General features: G+C 38.3%; 1 protein-coding gene across 1 annotated transcript in view; it reads left to right on the top strand.

Moving 5' to 3' along the window:
* FRZB (frizzled related protein) overlaps window positions 1-24,049 on the top strand; it is a 32,959-nt gene extending 8,910 nt beyond the window's left edge. Inside the window, exons 3-6 of the mRNA XM_060107097.1 lie at window positions 16,029-16,094; window positions 20,252-20,456; window positions 20,804-20,867; window positions 23,933-24,049. Coding sequence (XP_059963080.1) covers window positions 16,029-16,094; window positions 20,252-20,456; window positions 20,804-20,867; window positions 23,933-24,049 — 452 coding nt within the window. The remainder of the gene's footprint in view (window positions 1-16,028; window positions 16,095-20,251; window positions 20,457-20,803; window positions 20,868-23,932) is intronic.
* Window positions 24,050-24,518: the final 469 nt, after the last annotated feature.

Here is a 24,518-nt window from a genome sequence, read left to right as displayed (position 1 = left end):
TACTTAAGAGTTCTAGGTGCTCTGCGTCTATGAATGGCTCTAGTTGCATCCTGCAAATTTTGATAGGTTTTACTTTGATTTTTCTTCAGTTCAGAATGTTTTATAATTTCCCTTGAGATTACCTCTGTGACTCATGCCTTACTTAGGAGTGTGTTGTTAAATTTGGTGCTGTTTGGAGCTTTTTCTGTTCTTTTTATGCTATTAATTTTTTATTCTAATTCCGTTATGGTCAAAGAATATAATTTGTATGATTTTAATCTTTTAAATTTGTTAAGGTTTATTACATGACCCAGGATATGATCTATCCTGGTGAATGTTTCATGTGCACTTTGGAAATATATATTCTGGTGTTATTGGGTGGAATGTTCTTTAAATGTCAATTAGGGGCCTCCCTGGTGGCGCAAGTGGTTGAGAGTCCGCCTGCCGATGCAGGGGATACGGGTTCGTGCCCCGGTCTGGGAGGATCCCATATGCCGCGGAGCGGCTGGGCCCGTGAGCCATGGCCGCTGAGCCTGCGCGTCCGGAGCCTGCGCGTCCGGAGCCTGTGCTCCGCAACGGGGGAGGCCACAACAGTGAGAGGCCCGCATACCGCAAAAAAAAAAAAAAAAAAAATGTCAATTAGATTCACTGATTGATACTTTTTTTTAGTTCTTTTATATTCTTGCTGGTTTTCTAATTTCCTAGCTTTCTCTTGGGTTATTTGAATCTATATCTCTCTCATTCTCTCTCTCTCTCTCTCTCTCTCACACTCTCATGTACACATGTGTGTACACACACACAGACACACCCATGTATGTGTCTGTCTGATATATATATATCTGTCTTTCCATGAGACAATGTAGTATTTTCTCTTTGAACCATTCATGTTTCTTTCAAACATTAAATATGTTTTAAACAGCTCAAGAGGAGAAAAATAGCCTACGGTATTTATACAGATGTTTATAATTTCTATTGTTCTTCCTTCTTCCCTGATGTTCTAGTATCATTTCCCTTGTGTCTGAAGAACTTCCTTTATACTTCTTTTTTTTTTTTTTTTTTTTTTTTTTTGCGGTATGCGGGCCTCTCACTGTTGTGGCCTCCCCCGTTGCGGAGCACAGGCTCTGGACGCGCAGGCTCAGCGGCCATGGCTCACGGGCCCAGCCGCTCCGCGGCATGTGGGATCCTCCCAGACCGGGGCACGAACCCATATCCCCTGCATCGGCAGGCGGACTCTCAACCACTTGCGCCACCAGGGAGGCCCTATACTTCTTTTAGAGCAGTTCTGGTGGCAGCAGATTCTATCAGTTTTCCTTCATCTAAAAATGTCTTCATCTCATATTCATTCCTGAAGGATATTTTCATTGGATATAGAATTCTGGGTTGGCAGTTCATTCAGTCCTTAAGAAATGTTATTTCATTTACTTCTGTCCTCAGTGTTTCTCATGGGAAATTGGTTGTCATTCAGATCGTTGTTCTCCTGTAAGTAATGCATCAGATTTCTCTGGTTGCTTTCAATAATGTTTTCTTTGTCTTTACTTTTTAGCAGTTTGATTACAGTATGTCTGGACATTGATTTCTTTGGGTTTATCCTGTTTAGGGTTAATTGAGCTTCTTGTATCTATAAGTTTATACCTTTTCTCAAATTTGGAAAGCTTTCAGCAATTATTTCTTCAAAAATATTTTATACCACATTCTTTTCTACTTGTGAGTTGAAGATGATATGAATTTTAGACCTTTTGATATTTCCCACAGGTCCCAGAGGCTCTGTTCATTCCCTCCCAGCTTTCCTCTGTTCTTTACACTGGATAATTTCTATTGGCCTGTCTTCAAGTTTACTGACTCCTGCCTTAGTCCTCTCCATTCTGCTGTTGAGCCCATCCAGTGAACTTTTAAATTTCCGTTATTGTAATTTTCAAAATTAAGATTTCCTCTTGGTTCTTTATTATATCCTGAATTTCATTGCTGAGACTTTCTATCTTTTCCTTCATTTCAAGGGTGTTCACCATTACTTTCTGGGGAATTTTTATAAAACTGCCTTAAAATCATGGTTGGATAATTTCAACATTTGTGCCATCTGATTGTCTTTCCCATACAGATTGAGATTTTCCTGGTTCTTCATGGGCAGAGTAATTTTTTATTAGATCCTGGACATTTTGAATATTATGTTCTAAGACTTTGGGTCTTTAAAATCATATGGGGAATGGTGATATTTTTGTTCTAGCAGCAGTCTACCTAACTGGGTGAAGCTGCAAATTCTGACTGGTCTTCTGTGGGTTGTGATTTCAATATCAGTTCCACTTCCAAAGGCATTTGCAGTGCCTTTCAGATCTATCCCATGTGTACACTACTCAGTGGCCAGTGTGAGATCAGAGCTGTGATTTATACCATAGTCGAGTTTTCAAAGTCTATAGTATACTGTTTAGTGTCAGATTCACATATACCCAGGGGTGAGCCCAGCAGTTCATAAGTATTTTTATGGGACCATTTCCCAAGCTCCTCCCTCTCTGTGATTGCCTTAGTACTTTTCTGTTCCTTGGGGGCTCCCCCTTTTTGTCCTTTTGCCAGAAAGCTGGAGCTTTATCCCACTCTGTGATATACTTCTGTGACTTCTTCTGTATCAGGGGCCAAGTGGTGGAGGACATAGCAATGGGGGTTTGTCCCAGTCTCTTGACACCACATGTCATCCAATCAGAAAGGAAGGCTCCCCTCCACTGGCATTTTAGGCTTCCAAGGACCTCCCTTGCAGCAGCTGTTGCTGCCACCACTGTCCCACGATTGCTTCAGAGATGGGGATAGAAGAGAATGGAGAGTTAGGAGACCCTTTCTGACTTCCTGAGTCAGAACCAGGGGGCTTTTCCTGGAGGACTCTGCATGATACCTACTTCCTGGCTGTGTTGAAACCAGGCTGGGAGGTACCAGAGGTGGAAATAATGATGAACCCACTATCAGTCTGATGGTACTGAGCTTCTCCTCAAACTTCCTGCTACTGTTTACTTTTCAGAGTCCTTAAGTAGCAACATCTTGCATTCTGTTTTATAACTGTGTTCAGTGGGAGAGACATGATGGAGTCTACTTACTCCATTTTTCCATAAAATAAACCCTTAAGTGAAGTATGGCATACGTACAGAAAAGACACAAATCATAAGCATGCAGCCCAGTGCCTTTTCACAAAGTAAACACTTGTATGTAACCACTGCACAGATCAAGATGTATACCATTATCAGTACTCCAGAAACACTTCCCTGTGCCTCTTCCAAACCACTACTTCCACCTTTCTTCCCAGAGGTAACCACTAGCAGAAATTCTAACAGCATAGATTAATTTTGCCCGATTTTCAACTTTTATGAATGGAATCCTAATATATATATAGTGTGTTTGCATGTGTGTGGGGGGGGCTTCCTTTGTTCTTCATTAGCAGAACTTCTAAATTTTCATTGCTGTATAGTATTCTATCATGTGAGTATACCACACTTCATTTATTCATTCTAATGTTCCTGGATATTTGCACTGTTTCTAGTTTTGTTTTGTTTTTTTTACTATGACTAATGCTGCATTTGTTTCTGCAGGAACTTTACAACTGCAATTAGTTACTGTATACTTATTTTTTTACTTTCTGGAAATAGCAATGTGCACTGATTTGGGTCTGTATGTACTGCCTTGTAAGGTGTCTTATAGGTGGAAGTGGAATCTTTAGTAAGTTGTAAATAAATTTGAAACATCAATTTTCATTAGATTGGAAGGGTTTTCACTGTTGATTTCCACTGAATCTTATCAGAGTGACAGGTATTTGACCTGAGGCAGTGTGCACCAAACAAACATTTATCTTTTAAAAAACACAAGTGAATTAAAATGATTTATTTAGAATTATGTTGTTACCTTTTTAATGTAATTGAGTGTTCTTATAATGTCATAAAATTAGCTGGAAATCACTGGTGTCCAGTAGTGGTGCTATTTTAAGGATCACTCCTGCTATTCATGTTTGCTGAAAACAAACAGAAAACCTCATTAGTTTATAGTACAATTAGTGAGTCAAAATTTCAGGCCAAGCGCATGCATGTGCTATCAATTTGTGTAGAACTTATGGTTAGAATAATATAGCACTTCAGTGTGTGAAAGAGAGAAGACATTAATGACACTATAAATTCATACACAAAGATAGTTCAATGTGTAAAACTACCTAGAATGAATACAGTGTTCCAGGGTTCAGTGTTTACTGTTTCTCTTTTATAAATGTTTTCCTGTCCCCTGGTATAATGGGAGTGATGAAAGCAAATTAACAGGGAGGCAAAACCAAGCTCATTTGCTTGTGAAGAAACACACTGACATAGTCACATGTTCCAAAAGAAAAGAAAATTTGTTCACACTCAAAATTTTGTGCTTTGGAGTAATGTAACAGCTGAGGTTGATTATGATAAAGCAGGAAATGAGGAAGACACAAAAACATTGTAACCCTCATAACCCCTCTTTCAAAAGTGTCAAGCTGTTTCTGTCTGGAATTTGGAAATGAAATTCTTTCTCTCCAGTTAATTTATCCTTTGCCTCAAAGCCTAACAGTCTTCCTTTTTGGGAGATAGTGAATGTCTGAGCAGCTTCCAGTTTGTGAGTGTGTTTTGCTGTTGTAAATCCACTATCATAATAAGGTGTACATTCTCTCTAGTTTCCATAACATGGAATATGGAGAAAAACAATTTTAGTTCTATTCTGCTGAGTCACTTCGTCTGTCAAATCAACACAGAAAATTAAGGCAAGTATTCAAATGGTGCAATGAAAAGATACGTTGTTTATTAAAACAATTCTGAAGAAGAATCCCCCCCCCCCGCCCCAGTTTTCTACTTGGTGATGGTGACCAATTTATGAGCTTTTGTATTTGAAAAACATAAATTTCCCCAAAGAGGTGATATAGTTAGTAAATTCTGACACTAATTAACTGTGTAAGCATGACCAAATCACTTAACCTGTTATTCTGGGTCTGTTTTTTTAATATAAAATCAGATCATATTGACTGCTGAATTCTGGTATATATCTGATATATTTTCTTTTTAAAAAAATTTTTTTTAAGATTTTTTTTTTTTTTGGTGTGGACCATTTTTAAAGTCTTTATTGAATTTGTTACAATATTGCTTCTGTTTTACGTTTTGGTTTTCTGGCCAGGAGGGACATAGGATCCCAGCTCCCCAACCAGGGATCAAACCTGCACAGCCTGCATTGGAAGGCGAAGTGTTAACCACTGGACTGTCAGGGAAGTCCCATATCTGATATATTTTCAAATTAGGGAAACATGAGTAATATCTGCTGATGTTAAGTTGGGTACTCTCCCAGTTTTCACTAATACCTTCCTGACCCTTTTTCAAAGGTGCTTCTGAGAAACTCCTCTGAGCAGCTGAGTAACTGTTGATTCTTGATTGCCTGCACCTGCCAGGCCTGCCGTGGCAGCGCCCCCCCCCCCTTTTATTGGGATGACCAATGCCTAGCTTGGGTAGTATAGACCCATTCTCTCTCTTTCCTTCTCCAAATTTATTTCCTCCCCTTTGGCTTCCTCCTAATTTTGGGAAGGAGTCCAATTTTTTTTTCTTTTGGTGCAAATGTATACTGACTATAGAGGCTGACTTAACTTGTGGCAACTTCTACCCTTTATTTGAAAATAAAATTAGGCTAGATAAAAATCGTATTTTGTAATTATATAGTAGCTTACAAATATATGCTTTTTTCACTGCTTTCCAGTATTGGACACTTTTCTTTTTTGGCTGTGTTGGGTCTTTGTTGCTGCAAGCAGGCTTTCTCTAGTTTTGCTGGGGCTACTCTTCATTGTGGTATACAGGCTTCTCATTGCAGTGGCTTCTCTTGTTGTGGAACACGGGCTCTAGGTAACAAGGGCTTCAGTAGTTGCAGTACATGGGCTCAATGATTGTGGCACATGGGCCCTAGAGGGTGTGGGCTTCAGCAGTTGCAGTGCGTGGGCTCAGTAGTTGCCACGCATAGGATCTAGGGCATGCAGGCTTCAGTAGTTGTGGCTCACGGGCTCTAGAGCGCAGGCTCAGTAGTTGTGGCATATGGGCTTAGTTGCTCCATCGCATGTGGGATCTTCCTGGACCAGGGATTGAACCCGTGTCCCATGCATTGGCAGGCAGATTCTTAACCACTGCACCACCAAGGAAGTCCCTGGACACTTTTGATTAATACTTATTCCTAAGTATTCTTCTCCCTGAGCTATTACCCAAATTGTCCTAGTTCTTTGCCTCCTGTCCACCAGCTATGGGCATTCCCCAAGTTTCTGTGCTTGACCTCTGCTTCTCCTTACAATAAGTTCTTCCTGTTGGAAGTCATTCAGCCACATAGGCCTAATTATCACTCTTGTGACAGTTCTGTTCACTCTCGCAGATAGAGTTCCACATTTCTCCTCCAGTAAACACTTCCACCTGGGCAGCCTATTTGTACTTCAAATACTACATTTTTAATAATTTTCTTTTCATTAAAAATTTACTCCTTGAAACTTTTGTTTTAGTACGTGGCACCATTGTTTTCCCAGATCCCCAGTACTGAAACTTCATAGTCCATCTACCAATAAACTTATTAGTCCATCCACCCACCATTCATCAAAAATTTAATGACCACCCCTTGTACCAGGCATACTTGATGCCAAGAACAGGGAGGGAGTGAAGGAGTGAACAGTTGACTGCACTACCGTTTTCTCCCACCTCTTTTCTGTGTGGTTGACATTGAGTGGATGCATGATGTTCTGAAAGACCCACTTTGCTTTTCTCTTAATTGACCTTTTTTTTTTTTTTTTAGCCATACTGAGTAGCTTGCGGGGATCTTATTTCCCCGACTAGGGATTGAACTAGGGCCCTTGGCAGTGAAAACGCAGTGTCCTAACCACTGGACTGCCAGGGAATTCCCTCTTAATTGACCTCTTTTATATATCACAAAGCAAACACTTCAGATCTCATAGGAGAAAACAGGCATATCACATTGGTTCTTTACATTTTGTATGTCCTGAATGACTTGTGGATCCAGAAACCTTCTGAAAGAGTTTATTTTAAAATTTCCAGTGACATAAATCCTAAAGGAATAAAACTAAATTTCCTTTTCATATTAATATAGTGTTAGTTCCCTCAATCTTAAGCAATTCCCCTTTACAAAGTGCAAATTACTACGAATTGAGACCTTTATTACAATGTTCGAGGTTTGTTTTTTGAGCTAAATTAAGCAAATGTTAGTTTTGCTTTTAAAAGCCTGATTATATTACCTGAGTTCACCAATCAACTTCATTGCATTTTCCACATACTGCTCTAATCCAAAATAGAACCTAATATGATATTCTTTGCCCAATGTATATGTTTAGGAAATAAATATTATTTTAAACGTGTAATGAACAGCTGCTAAGTCATGACACTTTAATTTATGGAAAAATGAAAGGAATTCATATAAGTATGAATTTTTATGTCAATGGTACTTACAGTAAAATGCACAGTTCTTAAGTCTATGGCACATTGACTTTTGACAAATGTATATACCCATGTAGCTATCACCCAGATCCAGATAAAGAACATTTCCATCACCCCTGAGAATTCCCTTGTGCCGAGTCAATCACCTACCCCACCATGAGGTGAGCATAGGTCTGATTTTTATTACCATAAATTAATGTTTGTTCTTCGGCTTCATGGAAGTGGAATCATACAGTACGTACTCTTTTGTGACTGGCTGCTTTTGTTTTTGTATAATGCTTTTGAGATTTACCCATTTAGTTCTGTGTATCATTTTACTGTGAAATAGTATGCCTTTGTGTGAGCATAATACCAATATGATTTCTAAATTCATTCTTTTTATACAGTTCCCCCTAAACTAAATGTAATAATCTAAATTAAGTTTCTATCTCTAGGAAAAAATTTAGCAAATTTTTAATCCTCAAACTTATAGATCATTTTTTTGTTAGAAAATTATCTCTTCTGTTTCATAAACTGCTCTTGAATTTGCATAAGTATCTTCCTTCCAATCTTTTTGGTTTGCTTATATATTACTGCTACTACTAGCTAACATCCAATGAGTGATTAAATACCAGGTTCTGTGCCAAATTCTTTATGTGAATTACTCTTTAAATTCTTACAGTAACCCTCTGAGGTAGCCAGCATTAGTTTAGAAATGGGTTTTGTAACTTGCCCAAGGCCACATAAGTAGGAACGGAGAGAGATAGGATTTAAACTCATGTGCCCTTAATTTTGCCATACTCTTTAGCACTAATGTTTATTAGAATGGCCACATACATGATCATTTTGGCTCGCTAAGTTTGATCCTTCAAATTTTGGATGTGTACATGATAGTTCAAATGGACTTCCTACATCAGGAAAGAAATTAGCTTGGTGTACCTGAATCAAAATAGCAGAGTCAGGCACTACTGAAAAAAATCTGATCGCTTTGCTTACTTTTGGTAGGCACCACAGCTCTGTAGGTGGCAAGGAGCCTTGGGAAAATATTGCTTATCTTACTCATTAAATGGTCTTTACAAATGAAGGATTGGGATTCCCAGTGAATCTTGCGCAAAAATAAATCTGATATTTATGGGCCGTGGTGTGCTAGGTACTGTGAAAGGTATTTTATGTGTATTATCTCATTTAATTCTCTCAGTTATTCTGCAAGATACCACCTTTTAGATATTAAAAGTTACAAAAATACGGGCCTCCCTGGTGGCGCAGTGGTTGAGAGTCCGCCTGCCGATGCAGGGGATACGGGTTCGTGCCCCGGTCTGGGAGGATCCCATATGCCGCGGAGCGGCTGGGCCCGTGAGCCATGGCCGCTGAGCCTGCGCGTCCGGAGCCTGCGCGTCCGGAGCCTGTGCTCCGCAACGGGAGAGGCCACAACAGTGAGAGGCCCGCATACCGAAAAAAAAAAAAAAAAAAAAAGTTACAAAAATAGTAAGAGATGGAGCCTACATTCAAACCCAGCTGTGTCTCACAATAAAAGTCTATCCTTTTAACCATGGTGTTTCCTGGACTCTGCCTCAGTGGTATAGATCTTCTTAGTGGTACAGATCAACATGGTTCCTGATTCTGTAAGAGATACATTGTTGTTCTTTTTAAAATTTTTCCTTCATTATTGAGATCAGGACATTAGGGTTCTGTTTTTTTGTTTGTTTTAGTTTTTTTTACTGCACCAGGAATAATAATATCCTCTAGATTTTCAATACAGTGTCCATTTCATGACTTGTAATTTTGGGAAGAGGGAAGGTGGTCCTAGGGGTAGAATCTAGGGATGTTTCACCATCTCTTTTTTTCTAGAAGGGTAGTGAAACTGACTTCCAGAAGGCCAAATGATACATTGCCCACCCTGCACTAAGCTCTATCTGTACATGTTCCATAATGGCACCCATCCCTGTTGCCATTTTGATGACTTTGATGATAAAGTAGATAATCCATCTAGTGCATTGACTCCTTCACTTCACTAACCTGTTTGTTCTATCCCAGCCATCCACTTCCATGGGCACATTCAATACCTTGCCATCTAGCACTGGTGCCAGCTCTGTAATCTTAATTTCAAGTATCCACTTCTTTGCCTACCATCTCTTTTCATTCCAGCAAATTTGCTTTAGTATCATCACTGCTAAAATGTTACTCCACTGGGACTACCTATTCATCATATACTGCTTACTATTATTGTTCAACCCTAACCTCCTTGTCTACCTGAGATTTCATGGTCTATTGTAATAATCATTCCCTTGAAAATACCCTCATTTCCCTTGGCTATCTTTTCTTCTGCCTTAGTCACCTGGCCAATTCTCAACTCCTGATGCTGGAGAAGATTACTCAGCTAGGGTGACTGGTTTTACTTTAAGTTCAAGACAAAATTCAAATACATGATTAACATTGCCTAGCATTCCTACCATGTTTCTCTAGAAAGTTTGCCTTTCCACGCAATAAAATAACTGTTTTTTTGTTTGTTTAGTTTTTGGGTTTTTTTTTTTTTTGCAGTACGCGGGGCTCTCACTGCTGTGGCCTCTCCCGTTGTGGAGCACAGGCTCCGGACGCGCAGGCTCAGCGGCCATGGCTCACGGGCCCAGCCGCTCCGCGGCATGTGGGATTTTCCCGGACCGGGGCACGAACCCATGTCCCCTGCATCGACAGGCGGACTCTCAACCACTGCACCACCCGGGAAGCCCAAAATCACTGTTTTATACTTTCTCTTCTCTCCTTACTCTTCCCTAACCTGCTTCTCTTAGCCTCTCATTCCCAGCAGCTGATGACTTCATCCCTCAATGAGAAAGTAAAAGCCTCTCTCCTTTTTCTTCTTGTGCAGTGGATAGAGTGTCCCTCTGGCTTTCATCCTTCTTTTTCTTGCCAACTAAAAAATTTTTTTTGGCCCCCCGGCATGCACAATCTTAGCTCCCCAAGATCAAACCCACACCCCCTGCAGTGGAAGCGCGGAGTCTTAACCACTGGACTGCCAGGGAAGTCCCCTTGCCAACTGAATTTAAAGGACCCCCTTCTCTCTTAAGTCATCTGAGCTTTGAGGGTGCTCTCCTCAAAGAGAGCTCTCCTTTTCTCTTGAAACACCATCTTCTGTCAGCTTTTTGACTCTATACTCTCCTGTATTTCTTCCCCATCTTTGGATGCACCTTCTCAGTCTCCTTTATGGTCTTCTTCTTCACTATCTTATGTATAAAGATGTAGTTCCTGCCTAGATAGCTACAGCTGATCTTTCAGGTTTCAAGCTTTAATGTCATTTCCTCAGAGGACTTTGAAGACCAGACTAGTTTAGGTCATCAAATTGTATGTTCTCACTGCACATTGTACTTTTGTTTCATAGGATGTATTACATATGAAAATAAATTATTTCGTGTGTAATTATTTGTTCAATGTCTGTATCCTATTCTGAATTGTCTGTTGCTCATCAGGTGTCGTACAGGCCTGGCACAGAGTTTGGCATGTAATAGACACCCAATAAATATTTGTAGAATGAATGATACGTAAGTGACTCAAAGGGTTCAACAAATGTTAGTTCTCTTTTCCTTTTCCATCTTATATTTAGAGAAGCATAGTTATCCCAGGGTTGTAGAGTCAGAAAACGCTATTTCTATAGAAGAAAGACAAGTTTATGGTGTGATGGACATTGACATATGTTTAAAATTACTCAAGCCTTGCTCATGGACACCATTTATAGGCAATTGAAAATATAGATCTGGATCTCAGTAAAGAAGTCATAGTTAAGGATCATAACATTTTATTTTTTACATCTGTTTTAAAAATTGTTGTGGTCTGCTCCTATGTGTCTTAAAATGGAGTGAACGTGGACAAGTGGGCTTTCAGGGTCAAATATAAAACATATAGTTCATTTGGTACAAATTAAAATTACTTAAACTCTGATCTGATTAGAGTCAGTCTTGAAAGAGTTATAATAGAAATTGTAATGCAAATAGAATTGTATTTTCTTTTTTTTTTTTTTTTTTGCTGTATGCGGGCCTCTCACTGTTGTGGCCTCTCCCGTTGCGGAGCACAGGCTCCGGATGCGCAGGCCCAGCGGCCATGGCTCACGGGCCCAGCCGCTCCGCGGCACATGGGATCCTCCCAGACCGGGGCACGAACCCGTATCCCCTGCATCGGCAGGCGGACTCTCAACCACCGTGCCACCAGGGAGGCCCTGTATTTTCTTTTTGAAAATAAATCTTGAGCACAGATCTAAGGCCCTTTCCTAAAAAAAAGCAGAAAAGTACTCACTAACAGATGGTAGTATTCCAAAGTCATGGTACATGAAAGGTTATAGGGGTTTTGGAATCTGCCAAAGTTAATTATAGTCTTACAGCTCTGGAGAAGACCCAACAGAAGTCAATTTCAAACAAAGGTCAGGGTTAGTTAGAAAGTCATATCATACTTAAGCTTGAACTCAAACAAGGTTGCCTTGAATAATTAAGGTCTGGTGAGTATCAAATTTCATAATTGTCAGGTACTTATAATTTTTAGACTTGTAAAATCATGGAACCCTTTAAAAAAGCCTATTGTCTTTATTTGCAATAAATGAGCTGATTCTTTTTTTATGTGTAAAAAAATGAATAAAGAAGGATGTGATGACTTCCACTCGGGACTATGTTTCTCAGAAGCCCCAGTGTTGAGACAGTGAAGCTGTTCCTGGCTCAGGCACTGCAGTGCACCATAGGGCAGCTCCCCTGAATTGCAGACCAGGTTCTGTGCAGCACTGGGCATGTTAATTTCACAAACTCCTATGTGTTCTAGGGTGGTAAACTCATGTTCATACTAGGATAATAAACAGTTTTCAGTTTCATTAGCAGAGGAGTAGGAGATCTTGGATTCTAGAAGAGTAGCTGAGAGAATCTAACTAGAGAATATGAGGGAAAGCTGCCCAAGACAGTTTCCTGGTTGTGCTCCAGAGATGCTTCTGAGATATAGGACTGCATGTTGTCCTGTGATTCAGGTTATATTTAATTCTAGACTTTGAGGTGAATGAATTGCTAATATTAAAACTTACCCCACACTAGAAGGACTCCTTGTCACTTCTTTACTGTGTCACAGCCAACTCCTTTAAATTTTGTCGTATTTTTTCCTTAGATAAGAGCACCAAGGCAGTTCCTTTACATGTTTTTCTTCTCAACAGTGGAATGCAAGCAAATCAATATCTAGTGGTCTTTTGTGCAAAGCTCAGTAAAATAATAGATTTTACTTTGCCACTTAGGGAAAAAATAAGACCTTATGCCATTGGCAAGCTGGGGAAGGGACACTAGTGGCAAAATTATTGGTGAATTAAAGTAGATATGATGATAATGCTACTGGCCCAATAAAAAGTCTGAGAAATCAACTATTGGTAGTAAAATAAAAAGAAGCTGTTGCAGTCTGATTTAGGATGGCTGGTACAAAAAAATGTAGTAAATAATGCATGCAGTGTATTCCTCTATGATTTTTTTTTTTGGCCATTTCCCAGTTCTTGGGCTTTTGGAGACATATATGTAGATGTGGGTAGAAATACTTTAGAAAAGGGATAATCTTCCAGATATGTTGATCTAAGATACACTTTTCATGAAAACCTTCAGATATGAATGTTTGAGTTGAGTTAGCATAAATAAGTGAAAGTTCTTCTGTATTTGAGCCTTGTGGATATAAAGTTCCACTCCTCCTTATTACTCTGTTATTTTTTGAGCTAATAGTTACTTCAACCAGACAGATATATGCTGATAGCAAGAGCTAAGGTTTGGAGCATAGGAAAGTTTTCAAACATATAGTATGGCAGTGCCACCTCTGAGGCCAGCAGGAGAAACAAGTGCATTGAGGAGGAACAAAATTTAGTCCCAAGAAAATAATTGCTTAGGTCATTAGCTATTAGGAAAGAGACTAGCTAATACATGTAGTTGTACCTATGGTTGTGGAAACACCTACTTGAAATCTTCCTAAACTGTTTTATGATATAATTTTTTTGAAAAATCTCTGCCTGGAAAGTGTTTTGGAATCTTTTTTTTTTTTTTTTTTTTTTGCGGTACGCGGGCCTCTCACTGTTGTGGCCTCTCCCGTCGCGGAGCACAGGCTCCGGACGTGCAGGCCCGGCGGCCATGGCTCACGGGCCCAGCCGCTCCGCGGCATGCGGGATCCTCCTGGACCGGGGCACGAACCCGTGTCCCCTGCATCGGCAGGCGGACTCTCAACCACTGCGCCACCAGGGAAGCCCTGGAATCCATTTTTTATGCTTCAAGCAAAGTTATATGGTAACAACATCATATTAGATGCAATCCAGTAACAGCTGTTGTATTTTTGCCAAGAATTTTTTATTAGAACATGTGCAATTTTCTGAAGAACTACAAATATGTAGATAATTTATCTACATTCATTATTTTTAATGAATAAATATCTATTTTTAAAGAGATAGAAAAGCATAAGTGAATTGGGAGATTGGGATTGACACATATACACTAATATGTATAAAATAGATAACTAATAAGAACCTACTGTATAGCACAGGGAACTCCACTTCACTGTATAGTAGAAACTAACACAACATTGTAAAACAACTATACCCCAATAAAAAAAATTTTTTAATTAAAAAAATATAAAGAGGTAGAAAAGCCTAAATCCATATCTATATATGGGTGAGGATAATTTGTAAGTCAAAGACCATAACATATATTTCTTCAGAAATAATATCAATCTCAAGAATATTTCTCTTTTAAAAATGTGTAATATTTTGGTACAAAATAAAACAATAGAACTAGATAACTTTCTATTCTGTTTTAAATGGGAATACAAATGTTTTGCTAATAAGAAAGTTATTTTTTGAAGAGTCTTCTTCAAAAGAGCAACCAGCACTGATGTTACATATGGTGTATTGGGCTGAGATTGTTCTTCCACAAAAATAGTGTTAAAAATTATCTGAAAAACAAGAGAATTGCTGTATGTAGCACTGAGGACATCCTCACTTCTCTCCTAGATGAGAACAACAGTGCTGCTGCTCCTGCTTTGGAGACCAGCCCCTGTCCCCAGTAGAGACGCTTATTTCTAGAATTGAAAAGCGGTAGTGAGGTGTTACATCCCTTGGGACTACTACTTCAAAGCATGTTATCTGTGAGTTCAACTGGAAATAACATTTATTTTGATTAGAAAACACAATGTCAAATGGTCAAGGAAAGCTTCTGCCTTTTATTAGTCTCCATGCTAACATAAAACACTTTTTAAACAAAAATTTTTTGTTGGCTTCTTTTCTGTGGTTCATGTGTTTGTTTTTCCTTTTTCTGTGTGAAAATAGAAGAAACACATAGCATTTCATCTTAAATGAAGCTTTCTCAGGGGTACTATTTTAAAGAAATCTTTACATAAAGTAAAATGCTTTCTAAGGTAATTGTGTATTATTTCCTATTTTTATATTGACTTTAATGACTAAGAATTTACTATGATGTATATATATTATGGTGTATGATGTATATATGTTGTATATTTCTTTTTTTTTTTTTTTTTTTTTTTTGCGGTACGCGGGCCTCTCACTGTTGTGGCCTCTCCTGTTGCGGAGCACAGGCTCCGGACGCGCAGGCTCAGTGGCCATGGCTCACAAGCACAGCCGCTCTGCGGCATGTGGGATCTTCCTGGACCAGGGCACGAACCCGTGTCCCCTGCATCGGCAGGCGGACTCTCAACCACTGCGCCACCAGGGAAGCCCTGTATATTTCTTAACTAAGTAATCTATAAACAATATAGTAATCTATAAACAATATAGTAATCCACTCTCCAAGATGTTAAATGATTTATCCAATACATGAAACATTTTGAGGTAATTACGTTTATTACATACACCTGTATTATGTCACATAGAATATGTGTTCTGGTCACCATTCACCAGATATTTAAAAAGCACAGAACTTCTTATTTTGAAATATGTATCTAGTAATTTCCACCAGTAAACATAAAAATCCCATTGAGTTTAATAGCAGTTATTCTGCTTGTAGAAGGTAGTCATGATAATCACTATGGTGTACACCTGAAACAAGTATAATATTGTAACTCATTTATACTTCAATTAAAAATTTAAAAAGTAAAAATTAAATAAAAAAGAAGGAACTCATGCCTCTTCAATAAGTTCACTGGGTTATAACAATACCTGCTTATCTCACTGAGTTGCTTTTAGATCCGGAAACTAATATTTGGAGGGGTGCTGTGTAATCTGTAAAATGTCTATGAATGCAAGTGGTCTTGCACAGGGGTAAACCAGGTACCTGAGCATAAGCATAAATTGCCTCTCAGTTGGCATTGATTCTTCTGCCACAAGCACTAAGCATGTCTCTTTCAGGACTCTGGAGTCATGCTCTCCTCCTGCATGGTGATGAAGTGTTTCCTCAGGCTCTGGGTGGTTTGTTGGAGAATGGAACTTATGAGCATTTGACACTGAATGAGAGGCTATGTATCTAGAATAAACGTGAATGTAGTTCCAGGAGAAAGAGACCAGACACGTAAAATTACTAAGAGCCTCCTTGCTACCGAACTTGGATCTAATATTACCAAAAAATATGCATAAACAAAAGAAAGCTGATGTTGAAGTTTTGCTTATAATAGATAAAATGTTATATTTTTTAGAACGCTGCAAATGTAAACCTATCAGAGCTACACAGAAGACCTATTTCCGAAACAATTACAACTATGGTAAGGATAACTTCATGATTGATTTATAAACTGCTGAGTTAAGAAAGGATGTGTATGTGTGTGTGTAAATAAGAATGAGGCTTAAAAACAAACAAGGACAACTTTTTTTAAAATTGATTTATTTAATTGATATATTTTTGGCTGCATTGGGTCTTCATTGCTGTGCGCGGGCTTTCTCTGGTTGCCCCGAGTTGGGGCTCAGTGGGGTGCGCAGGCTTCTCGTTGCTGTGGCTTCTCTTGTCGTGGAGCACAAGCTCTAGGCGCGCAGGCTTCAGTAGTTGTGGCACACGGGCTCAGTAGTTGTGGCTCACGGGCTCTAGAGCGCAGGCTCAGTAGTTGTGGTGCACTGGCTTAGTTGCTCTGCGGCATGTGGGATCTTCCCAGACCAGGGCTCAAACCCATGTCCCCTGCATTGGCAGGTGGGTTCTTAACCACCGCACCACCACGGTAGCCCCAACAAAGACAACTTTTAAGAGCAAACTCTCCCTGTTCTAAACAACTAAACGGTCTCATAAGGGGACTATTCTCAACAAATGCTTGATTTTTTTTGAAGCATATCAGGCAGCATTGCTGGCATCTTAGAACCATGCAATTAAGTACACAGAGATACATTTCAAAACAGATGGGAGGGACTCTTCCCTTTCTGACAGGCCAGGGAGGATTTGGAGCTGCAATGGGTCATCAGTTGTGATTTACGGGTGAACAGTAAGTGGGGTAAACAGAGGAGCACTTCAATGCGTTATGAGTGGTTAAAAGAATCAAACTGGGTTTCTTCAGTCTAACAGAGTTGGAAAGTAACACAAAAGTTGTTAGTACTCAATTAAGGAAATGTTTTGTTATCTAGCCTGACCTAGACATGCAGTATTCTGATAAAGAAAATATTAATTGAAGAGCTACCAATCTAAATGTAGCTGACAAATTTAACTGGAGGAGGAAAAAGCCTGCTGCCTCTGTGCCAAGTACTGTGTTAGGCGGTTTCCATACACTATCATATGTGATTTTCTCAACTGTGCCATGAGACGTTCTATTATCCTTATTTTATCAATGATTATTGAACCTAAGTTGTCTTTCCTTTGATTATTCAGAATTACTTTTGGGTACTGGGATGCTTCAGAGTCACAAATATCAATTACCGCTATATTTCAAAGGGTCAATTCATAGAGTTTTCCAGTTGATAAAATAAGGAACAAATCAGTATGTGCTGTATTCCATAGGCATTTTATTATGATTTTCCCCCCATGGCATTTATGAGATTAATAAAGTTCATGTTACTGTCTCTGTCGATGCTGAGTAAATGAATAAACATGGCAATTAAATAGATTTTTAAATTATTAAAATGAGGGCTTTATTATTGAGTTTACATGGCCTACTTTAGAGAATATAGGACATACACGGCACACTTATCCTGCTTTTATAATTTTGGGAATTGGATGGAGAGAAATGGGTAAATCTCTGTAAGAGTAATCTTTGATATCTTTGAGAATACTGTGTATTGAAAGGTATCAAGTAAAAGATTCAGTGTAGTTAAATCTCTTTAAAATAAATGTACCTAGTTTCTCAAGTTTTTCTTCAATGGAATCAATTTTTATTTTTTGTTTACTAACATCTCTAGAGGAATCTATAGTTTCTCTTAGCCAATGGTAGACACACTTTCCAAGGTTGAAATGTTTACCTAAGATGAGCCTGGCTGCTCATCTGAGGACCCTCTCCTCTACAAAGTGATATGGAATATCACAAGAAAAAGGAAGTCTTAATTTTTAGGAGTTAGCTTTGTAAGACTGAAAATGTTATATGAACTTTTAAGTACGGTTATATAAAAACAAAAGCATGATAGAAATTTTATATTGGGGAATTTTAGTTGAATTTATATTTATTTTACTTATTAATTTTTACTATACCCAACCTTCTTAGTGCTGCAGTGGTTAGTGCTGCTATTTTTGTTAAAAGATAAAATACTACTGGTTACAAGTCACGGGAAGAGAAAATCAGCAACGAGGTAGCTGAGTGAAACTTACAACCGAAAATGGGATACAGAGCACAGTTAATGGAAAAAAGATAATTTCTTTCTCATAGGCAAACAATAACTAGGTTGCCCATAGTTTAAGGATTTTCACTTGTCTGAGGCTTACTCAGAGCTTCTTTGGGGAAGGCAGGCACTGAAATGATTAAACAGAAGGAAAAACCCTGCAAAGAAAATACATTTTAAATTCCAAAATATGTTGATTTTTGTCTTTCTTAAATATCTACATGTGTCTACTGAGAAAACAAAGTGGGGGAGGGAACATTTGATAATTCAGATAAAACCTCTGCTTCATTCAGATTAATTCAGTTAAAAGCTCTTGAGCTTTAACAAAATTGCTTGAATAATAAAGTAAGTCTTGTAGAGAGATATTTATTTTGGAGTGGGTACATGTGCTAAAAATTTCTAATGAAAATAGTAGACACACTGGGTAAATAAATCATTAGTTTGAGAAGGTTTGCACAGTTCACTAATCTGTGATAGTTGATGAATGCTATGAAGCACATTCACATAAGCCAGGACGCACAAAAATGTCTGCTAGCTGGCGTTGTGAATCTATCATCTGAGTCTCACAAATGACGTTTCAAAATGGGCAATCTTATCTTTTGTTAAAATAAGAGTAGAACACTAATAAAAAGGGACTCCTTCACTCACAAATCACACCAAGCAGGGACAGCTGGGCAGTTACATTTTGCTTAGTATAAGCTCTCATACTTGAGACAACTAATTCTCTGAAGATTGAAATACCTGTGAAGCAAAAATGAGGTTTTGTCCTGAAGTTTTTAGAATTAGTAGCTTAATTTTTATTGTATGTGCCTTGTACTGGTGGAATGTTATTGAATAAGTTTCTATATGGAATTGGGGCATTGATGGGAGGCAGTGGCTTATTAGCTGGCTTTATATTTTCACGGATTACTTTTTTCTTTGTAGTTCAAAACCCCTAAAATATGTGGGAAGGGACTCAGATGAAAGTAGTGTACAGATATATGCCTAAGAGGCTTTCAAAAAGTACATTCATTTGGATATGTTGTGTTTTCCTCTGTATAACATCCATGGATATTGAACTAGAGCAATGAGGCTGCCTGGTCAAAAGCCACTGGCTTCTTACTAATTGACATTTTTGCTTCTTCTTAGGCTTTTTCAAACTCCCCCTTTAGGAAAAAAAAAAGTAAAAAGCTCATTTACCAGAAGTAGGAATCTAAAGAATTTGGCTCTTCCAAAGGAGAGAAATACAGAAAAGAAGGAGAACTGTACTTTCTAGATTCTGAGTCAAATACTTTGACTTTGCAACTGAATTATTTTTAAGGCAGTTTGTCTTTATATTGAGAAGTCAAGCCAAGTCTTACAAGCTGGGTGCTAGAATATCCCTTGAAAGAGGTAAATTAATGCAGTTGACATATGAGACCACATTCCATAGCACATGAGTGGCAGCAGTTTTTATTCAAAAAGAAAATGCAGTATACCTAAAGGAGGGTGTGAAAGATAATCTACACTGAAACAAAGGAAGAAAGGAGCAGGTGTCTGAACAGTGAGCTAAGATGAGGAAGGTGGAAAGATCGAAGAACAAGCTTGGGAACACCATAGAACAGAACAACTTTGTGACACTAAAGAAAAACCCAACTCTTTAGAAAATCTATTAATAGACCCTATAGAAGAATGCTGACAAAGCAACAAAGAATATTTAAGTACTAGGTCTTTACATGTAGTGAAATTAATATAGTTTAAATTCTTCTTGGCACAATTGAAACTGCACATATACATATACACACATCCAAAATGAAATTTTGAAGGAAAATGACATCCAGATTCAGTCTTTGATTATCTAAATGGTTTCTCACCATGAAATACATGCACACATGTATGCTTATATACACACAAATATAAACTTACATGCAAATACACACAAATATAAACTTACATGCAAAGGGGATCAGGGCTGAACATTAAGGGGGCAGGTGTGTTGTGTAGTGTGTCACTCACTACTGTCTAAGGTGAAAATATATGGTTGACTTTTCCTCTCTATTCTTTGAGCATTAAGTGGATATGAATTGACTAGAAAGAAGCCTATGTGTCTTTTTTGAATGGGGTGCCTATTGTGTATCATATTACCGCATCAGCTTTATTGTCTTTTATCCAGTCATTCGGGCTAAAGTTAAAGAAGTAAAGATCAAGTGCCATGATGTGACTGCAGTAGTGGAGGTGAAGGAGATTTTAAAGGCTTCTCTGGTAAACATTCCAAGGGACACTGTTAACCTTTACACCAGCTCTGGTTGCCTGTGTCCTCCACTTAACGTCAATGAAGAGTATCTCATCATGGGCTATGAAGATGAGGAACGCTCCAGGTAATTCACTCCTTAAGGATTCAGAATAATGACTCCTAGGTTCTTACTTTGGAATCTGTCTACCTTCTGGGGGATTAAAGATCAGTTTTTGTTGGATCCTTCAATTTCATGTATTGGATACAAAAGTATATGTGGGAAATTTGTGGGTGTGCATTTTTCTGGGGAGAGGGATCATGACTTCCTTTGTTCTTAGAGGGGTCCATGACTCCCAATTAGTTAGAATTACTCTTCTAAAACTTGGCTGTCCTAGTCTAGTATAAACAGTAAGTTTTTCTGACAATGATTCCTTGTACTTTTCAGTAATATATTTTAATGTTTCAAAAATGGTTGCTTCTTTAAAAATATAGATTACTGTTGGTGGAAGGTTCTATTGCTGAGAAATGGAAGGATCGACTTGGTAAAAAAGTTAAGGTAAGCCTAAATTTTATGTTCAAAATGATAAACAGAAAATAAAAGTAGAAAGACAGTCATTTGTCATTTAAACAAAATAGCTGCCCTCAACTTCATGAGAAATATTAAAACCTGATACATATATATTTAATATTCCAAGAACTGAGTTTGTCTGTAATGTCTGTTTCACTTAAGGAGCAAATTCTCTGTGTGTGTATCAGAGATCTAACTACAGCTGTCTAACTTCTCACCATGGGAAGTCTAACTGTAGTTAGGCCAGCCCTGCTCTGGTGGCTCCACATTATCATTAGGGCTCCAGGCTCCATCTAGCTTACGGATCGGTCATTTTTAAAGATATTGCTTCCATATTCAAGGTTAGCTGGACGTCACAGGATGGCTGCCCTACCTCCACATCACATCTACATTTCAGGGAGAAAGAAAAGGGAGGTAAAAATAGATTCCAAGCATCCTACCTAGCAATTTTACTTAGGACTGGGTCTCCTGTCCATCCTTAGCTGCAAGAGAAGCTGGAAAATGTAGTTTTTTTTAGCTGAATATGTTGGTTCCTTGAACAGTTGCAGTTCTGTGAGTCAGAGAAGAAGGGGAGAATAAAGCTTGGGTTCAAAACTGCCAATATTGTTCCAATGCATAGACACCAGTTCCTATGTACGAGGTGCAGCCGCATTCATCTGTATATAAGAGATCTGACCAAATTAGGTCCTTAGAGCAGAAACATAGCTTTATTTTTAAGCCAATGACTCTTAGATTCTGTAAGTGATGCATTTAAAAAAAAATCACAGTAAATCACCTTATTATAGAAGGTTCCATTTCCTCTTACTAAGCAAATCTGTTTCAACAAAAGGAATGTGGGTAGTATGCACAGAAGGGCAAAGAATCAAAAACGGTGTGTGTGTGCGTGTGTGTGTGTGTATGTGTGTGTGTAGTGGGCAGAAAGGGGGGGGAGGGGAGAGTGGTAATTGTACCAAACATAATACATCCTCTTCCCTCTGAGTCTGAAGGCTTGGGAAACATTTACAAGTGTAAGTTAAACACCCCCAGGCAGTTTATCTTATACACCTGGCACTTGACACAGCAGACACATTTCAGTTTAAGTGACCTACAAGAAACGTAGAGGGCATTATTTTGCAGGGAGAAAATACCCTCCAGAAAGCTCTCCCCCCCCCACCAGTATTTTGTCAAAAGTGAGATGTATGTCAAGTTCAGACTCATGAGAATTCTCTATTTGTATCTCTTTTCAATTTGTTTGGTGTCTGTTAAAAAGTAGCTCTTCTTCAGTGTGTTGGAATCTCTTACTGTCCTTTTAATTCCGTTTTCTGCTTGCTAATGCAGAACAGGAATTTGTCCTAAATTCCTGTACCAGTTGGAAGAGCTTTCAACATCATTGCTGCAAAGCATATAACGTGGCTTGCCGCTTCTCTTTTGGTACCAAAACAATTATCATCGTGTAAAGTCCCAGGACACATGGCGTGTTTGTCCTTTTTCTTAGTAAGGCAAAGATATTTTCCATTGCTTTCTACAGGGAACTCACAGTTATTATTGTGAACTCATTTATATTTTCAGTCTGGATTTAAACATGCTGAAGGGAAGAAATAACTTGAACAATTTTTAATTCATACACAGAACTCAGGGTTAAAGACCATGCATGGTAAACCTCTTTTGGCTAGAATTACTGAGATCATTACTGTAGTTTTTCAGTCAGTTCTGAAGATGTAAAAAAGAGTTTTGTGGAGGATACTGTTTTGTTTTGTTTTTTAAATAAGAGTTGTCCTTTTCAGCTGATTTTTTTTGCTCTCAGGGATAGATCAAGAATTAAATAAAGACTTTTTTATGGTTTTGCAATGCAAATTTTCTTTTAAACCTAAGTCTCTGTAATAGCAGGTTGTTCAAATCAAGATATTTCGCCTGCCTTGGGGAGCTGAAATTCAGACTTTTTTTTTTATATGAAAATCCAATAAGATTGTGGAGTTAAGTGTGCTAAAATGAAGAATTACTTTCAGTAATTTCAGTAATTGAAAATGGAGAATTTGTTATCTACTAAGAATTTTATACATTTTTCATCTGTGAATCTTCAGAACACGAAGCAGATGCTAGAATTAATTCTAATATGTAAATGATAAGGTCTAGTAAGTCCAAGAATCTTCGAATGGTAACTGATAGAGTTAGAATTTGAACTTGGGCCATCTGACATTAGCTCCTTGCTGCTCAAAGTGTGGACCCTGGACCAACACTGGCATCACCTGGGAGCTTGTTAGGTATGAAAATCTTGGGCCCCATCCCAGACCCACTGAATGAGGATCTGCAATTTTAACAAGATCTCCAAGTTATTTCTATATTCATTGAAGTTTAAGAAGTAGTGCTATAGCCCTTATTCTTATTTACTACCTGTAATACCATAATATAACTTCCTTTTAAATTATTATATTCAATAATGTAAACATTATTGAAATTGTTAATATGAAATATTAATAAGCTTGATTGTAGTTATTAGAAACATTGGTGATGTCTGCTTTGTAAAACGTAGAATGAGGGCAGAACTTTGTTCTGTTTTGTTGCACTTGGTAGATATTATTTAGAAAATATTTTTAAGGGACTCTACCCCCCCATTTTCATTTTTTTCACTGCTCAAATCACACAGGTTTAAAAGGCTGTGTTTTTACGAGTCGTAAGAGAGGAAAATAAAAAGTAGCCCTTTCTTCAAATTCTCTACGTAAATCTTCCATTTGTTGGTCACCCATGAAGTACTAGACTTGTGTATGTTACCTCAGGAAATACCCACAGATATCAATGTATATTTGTGTCACCGTTTATTAGAGATTTTAAGTTAAAGATTTGATATGAAAGCATTACTGATACAAGTGGCCAATTTTGTGCTTTTTCAAATCAAAGAATTATGTTTATATAGCATCCATCTCATTGTTACCCTGGGATATAGATTTTATACTTTTGGAAAAGTAGTAAAATGCTTTTGAGATCTGATTTTGCAGTCTTACTCAGTTGTTAGCATAATAGAAGTGATGACCCTCGTAATATGTGCTTGTGACCATTTTCTGTTTTAAATTTCACAGCGCTGGGATATGAAGCTCCGTCATCTTGGGCTGAATAAAAGTGATTCTAGCCATAGTGATTCCACTCAGAGCCAGAAGTCTGGTAGGAACTCTAACCCCCGGCAAGCACGCAACTAAATCCTGAAATGCAGAAAATCCTCAGTGGACTTCCTATTAAGACTTGCGTTGCTGGACTAGCAAAGGAAAATTGCACTATTGCACGTCATATTCTATTTTTTAACCACAAAAGTCAGGTGGTAACTGATATTACTTCTATTTTTTCTTTTATTTTCTGCTTTTCTCCTTCCCTCCCTCCCTACCCCCCTTTTTTGTGGTCTGGGTGCAGATCCTTAAATATATTATATGTATTCTATTTCACTAATCATGGGAAAACTGTTCTTTGCAATAATAATAAATTAAACATGTTGATACCAGGGCCTCTTTGCTGGAGTAAATGTTAATTTACTGTTCTGCACCCAGATTGGGAATGCAATATTGGATGCAAAGAGAGATTTCTGGTATACACAGAAAGCTAGATAGGCTGTAAGGCATACTTTGCTGATCTAATTACAGCCTCATTTTTGCATGCCTTTTGGGCATTCTCCTC

This window comes from Mesoplodon densirostris, chromosome 8, assembly GCF_025265405.1.
Source record: "Mesoplodon densirostris isolate mMesDen1 chromosome 8, mMesDen1 primary haplotype, whole genome shotgun sequence".
In the NCBI taxonomy this organism is placed as follows: domain Eukaryota; kingdom Metazoa; phylum Chordata; class Mammalia; order Artiodactyla; family Ziphiidae; genus Mesoplodon; species Mesoplodon densirostris.
The sequence above is the reverse complement of the archived record's forward strand: the minus strand, read 5'-3'. Positions and strand labels throughout refer to the sequence as shown.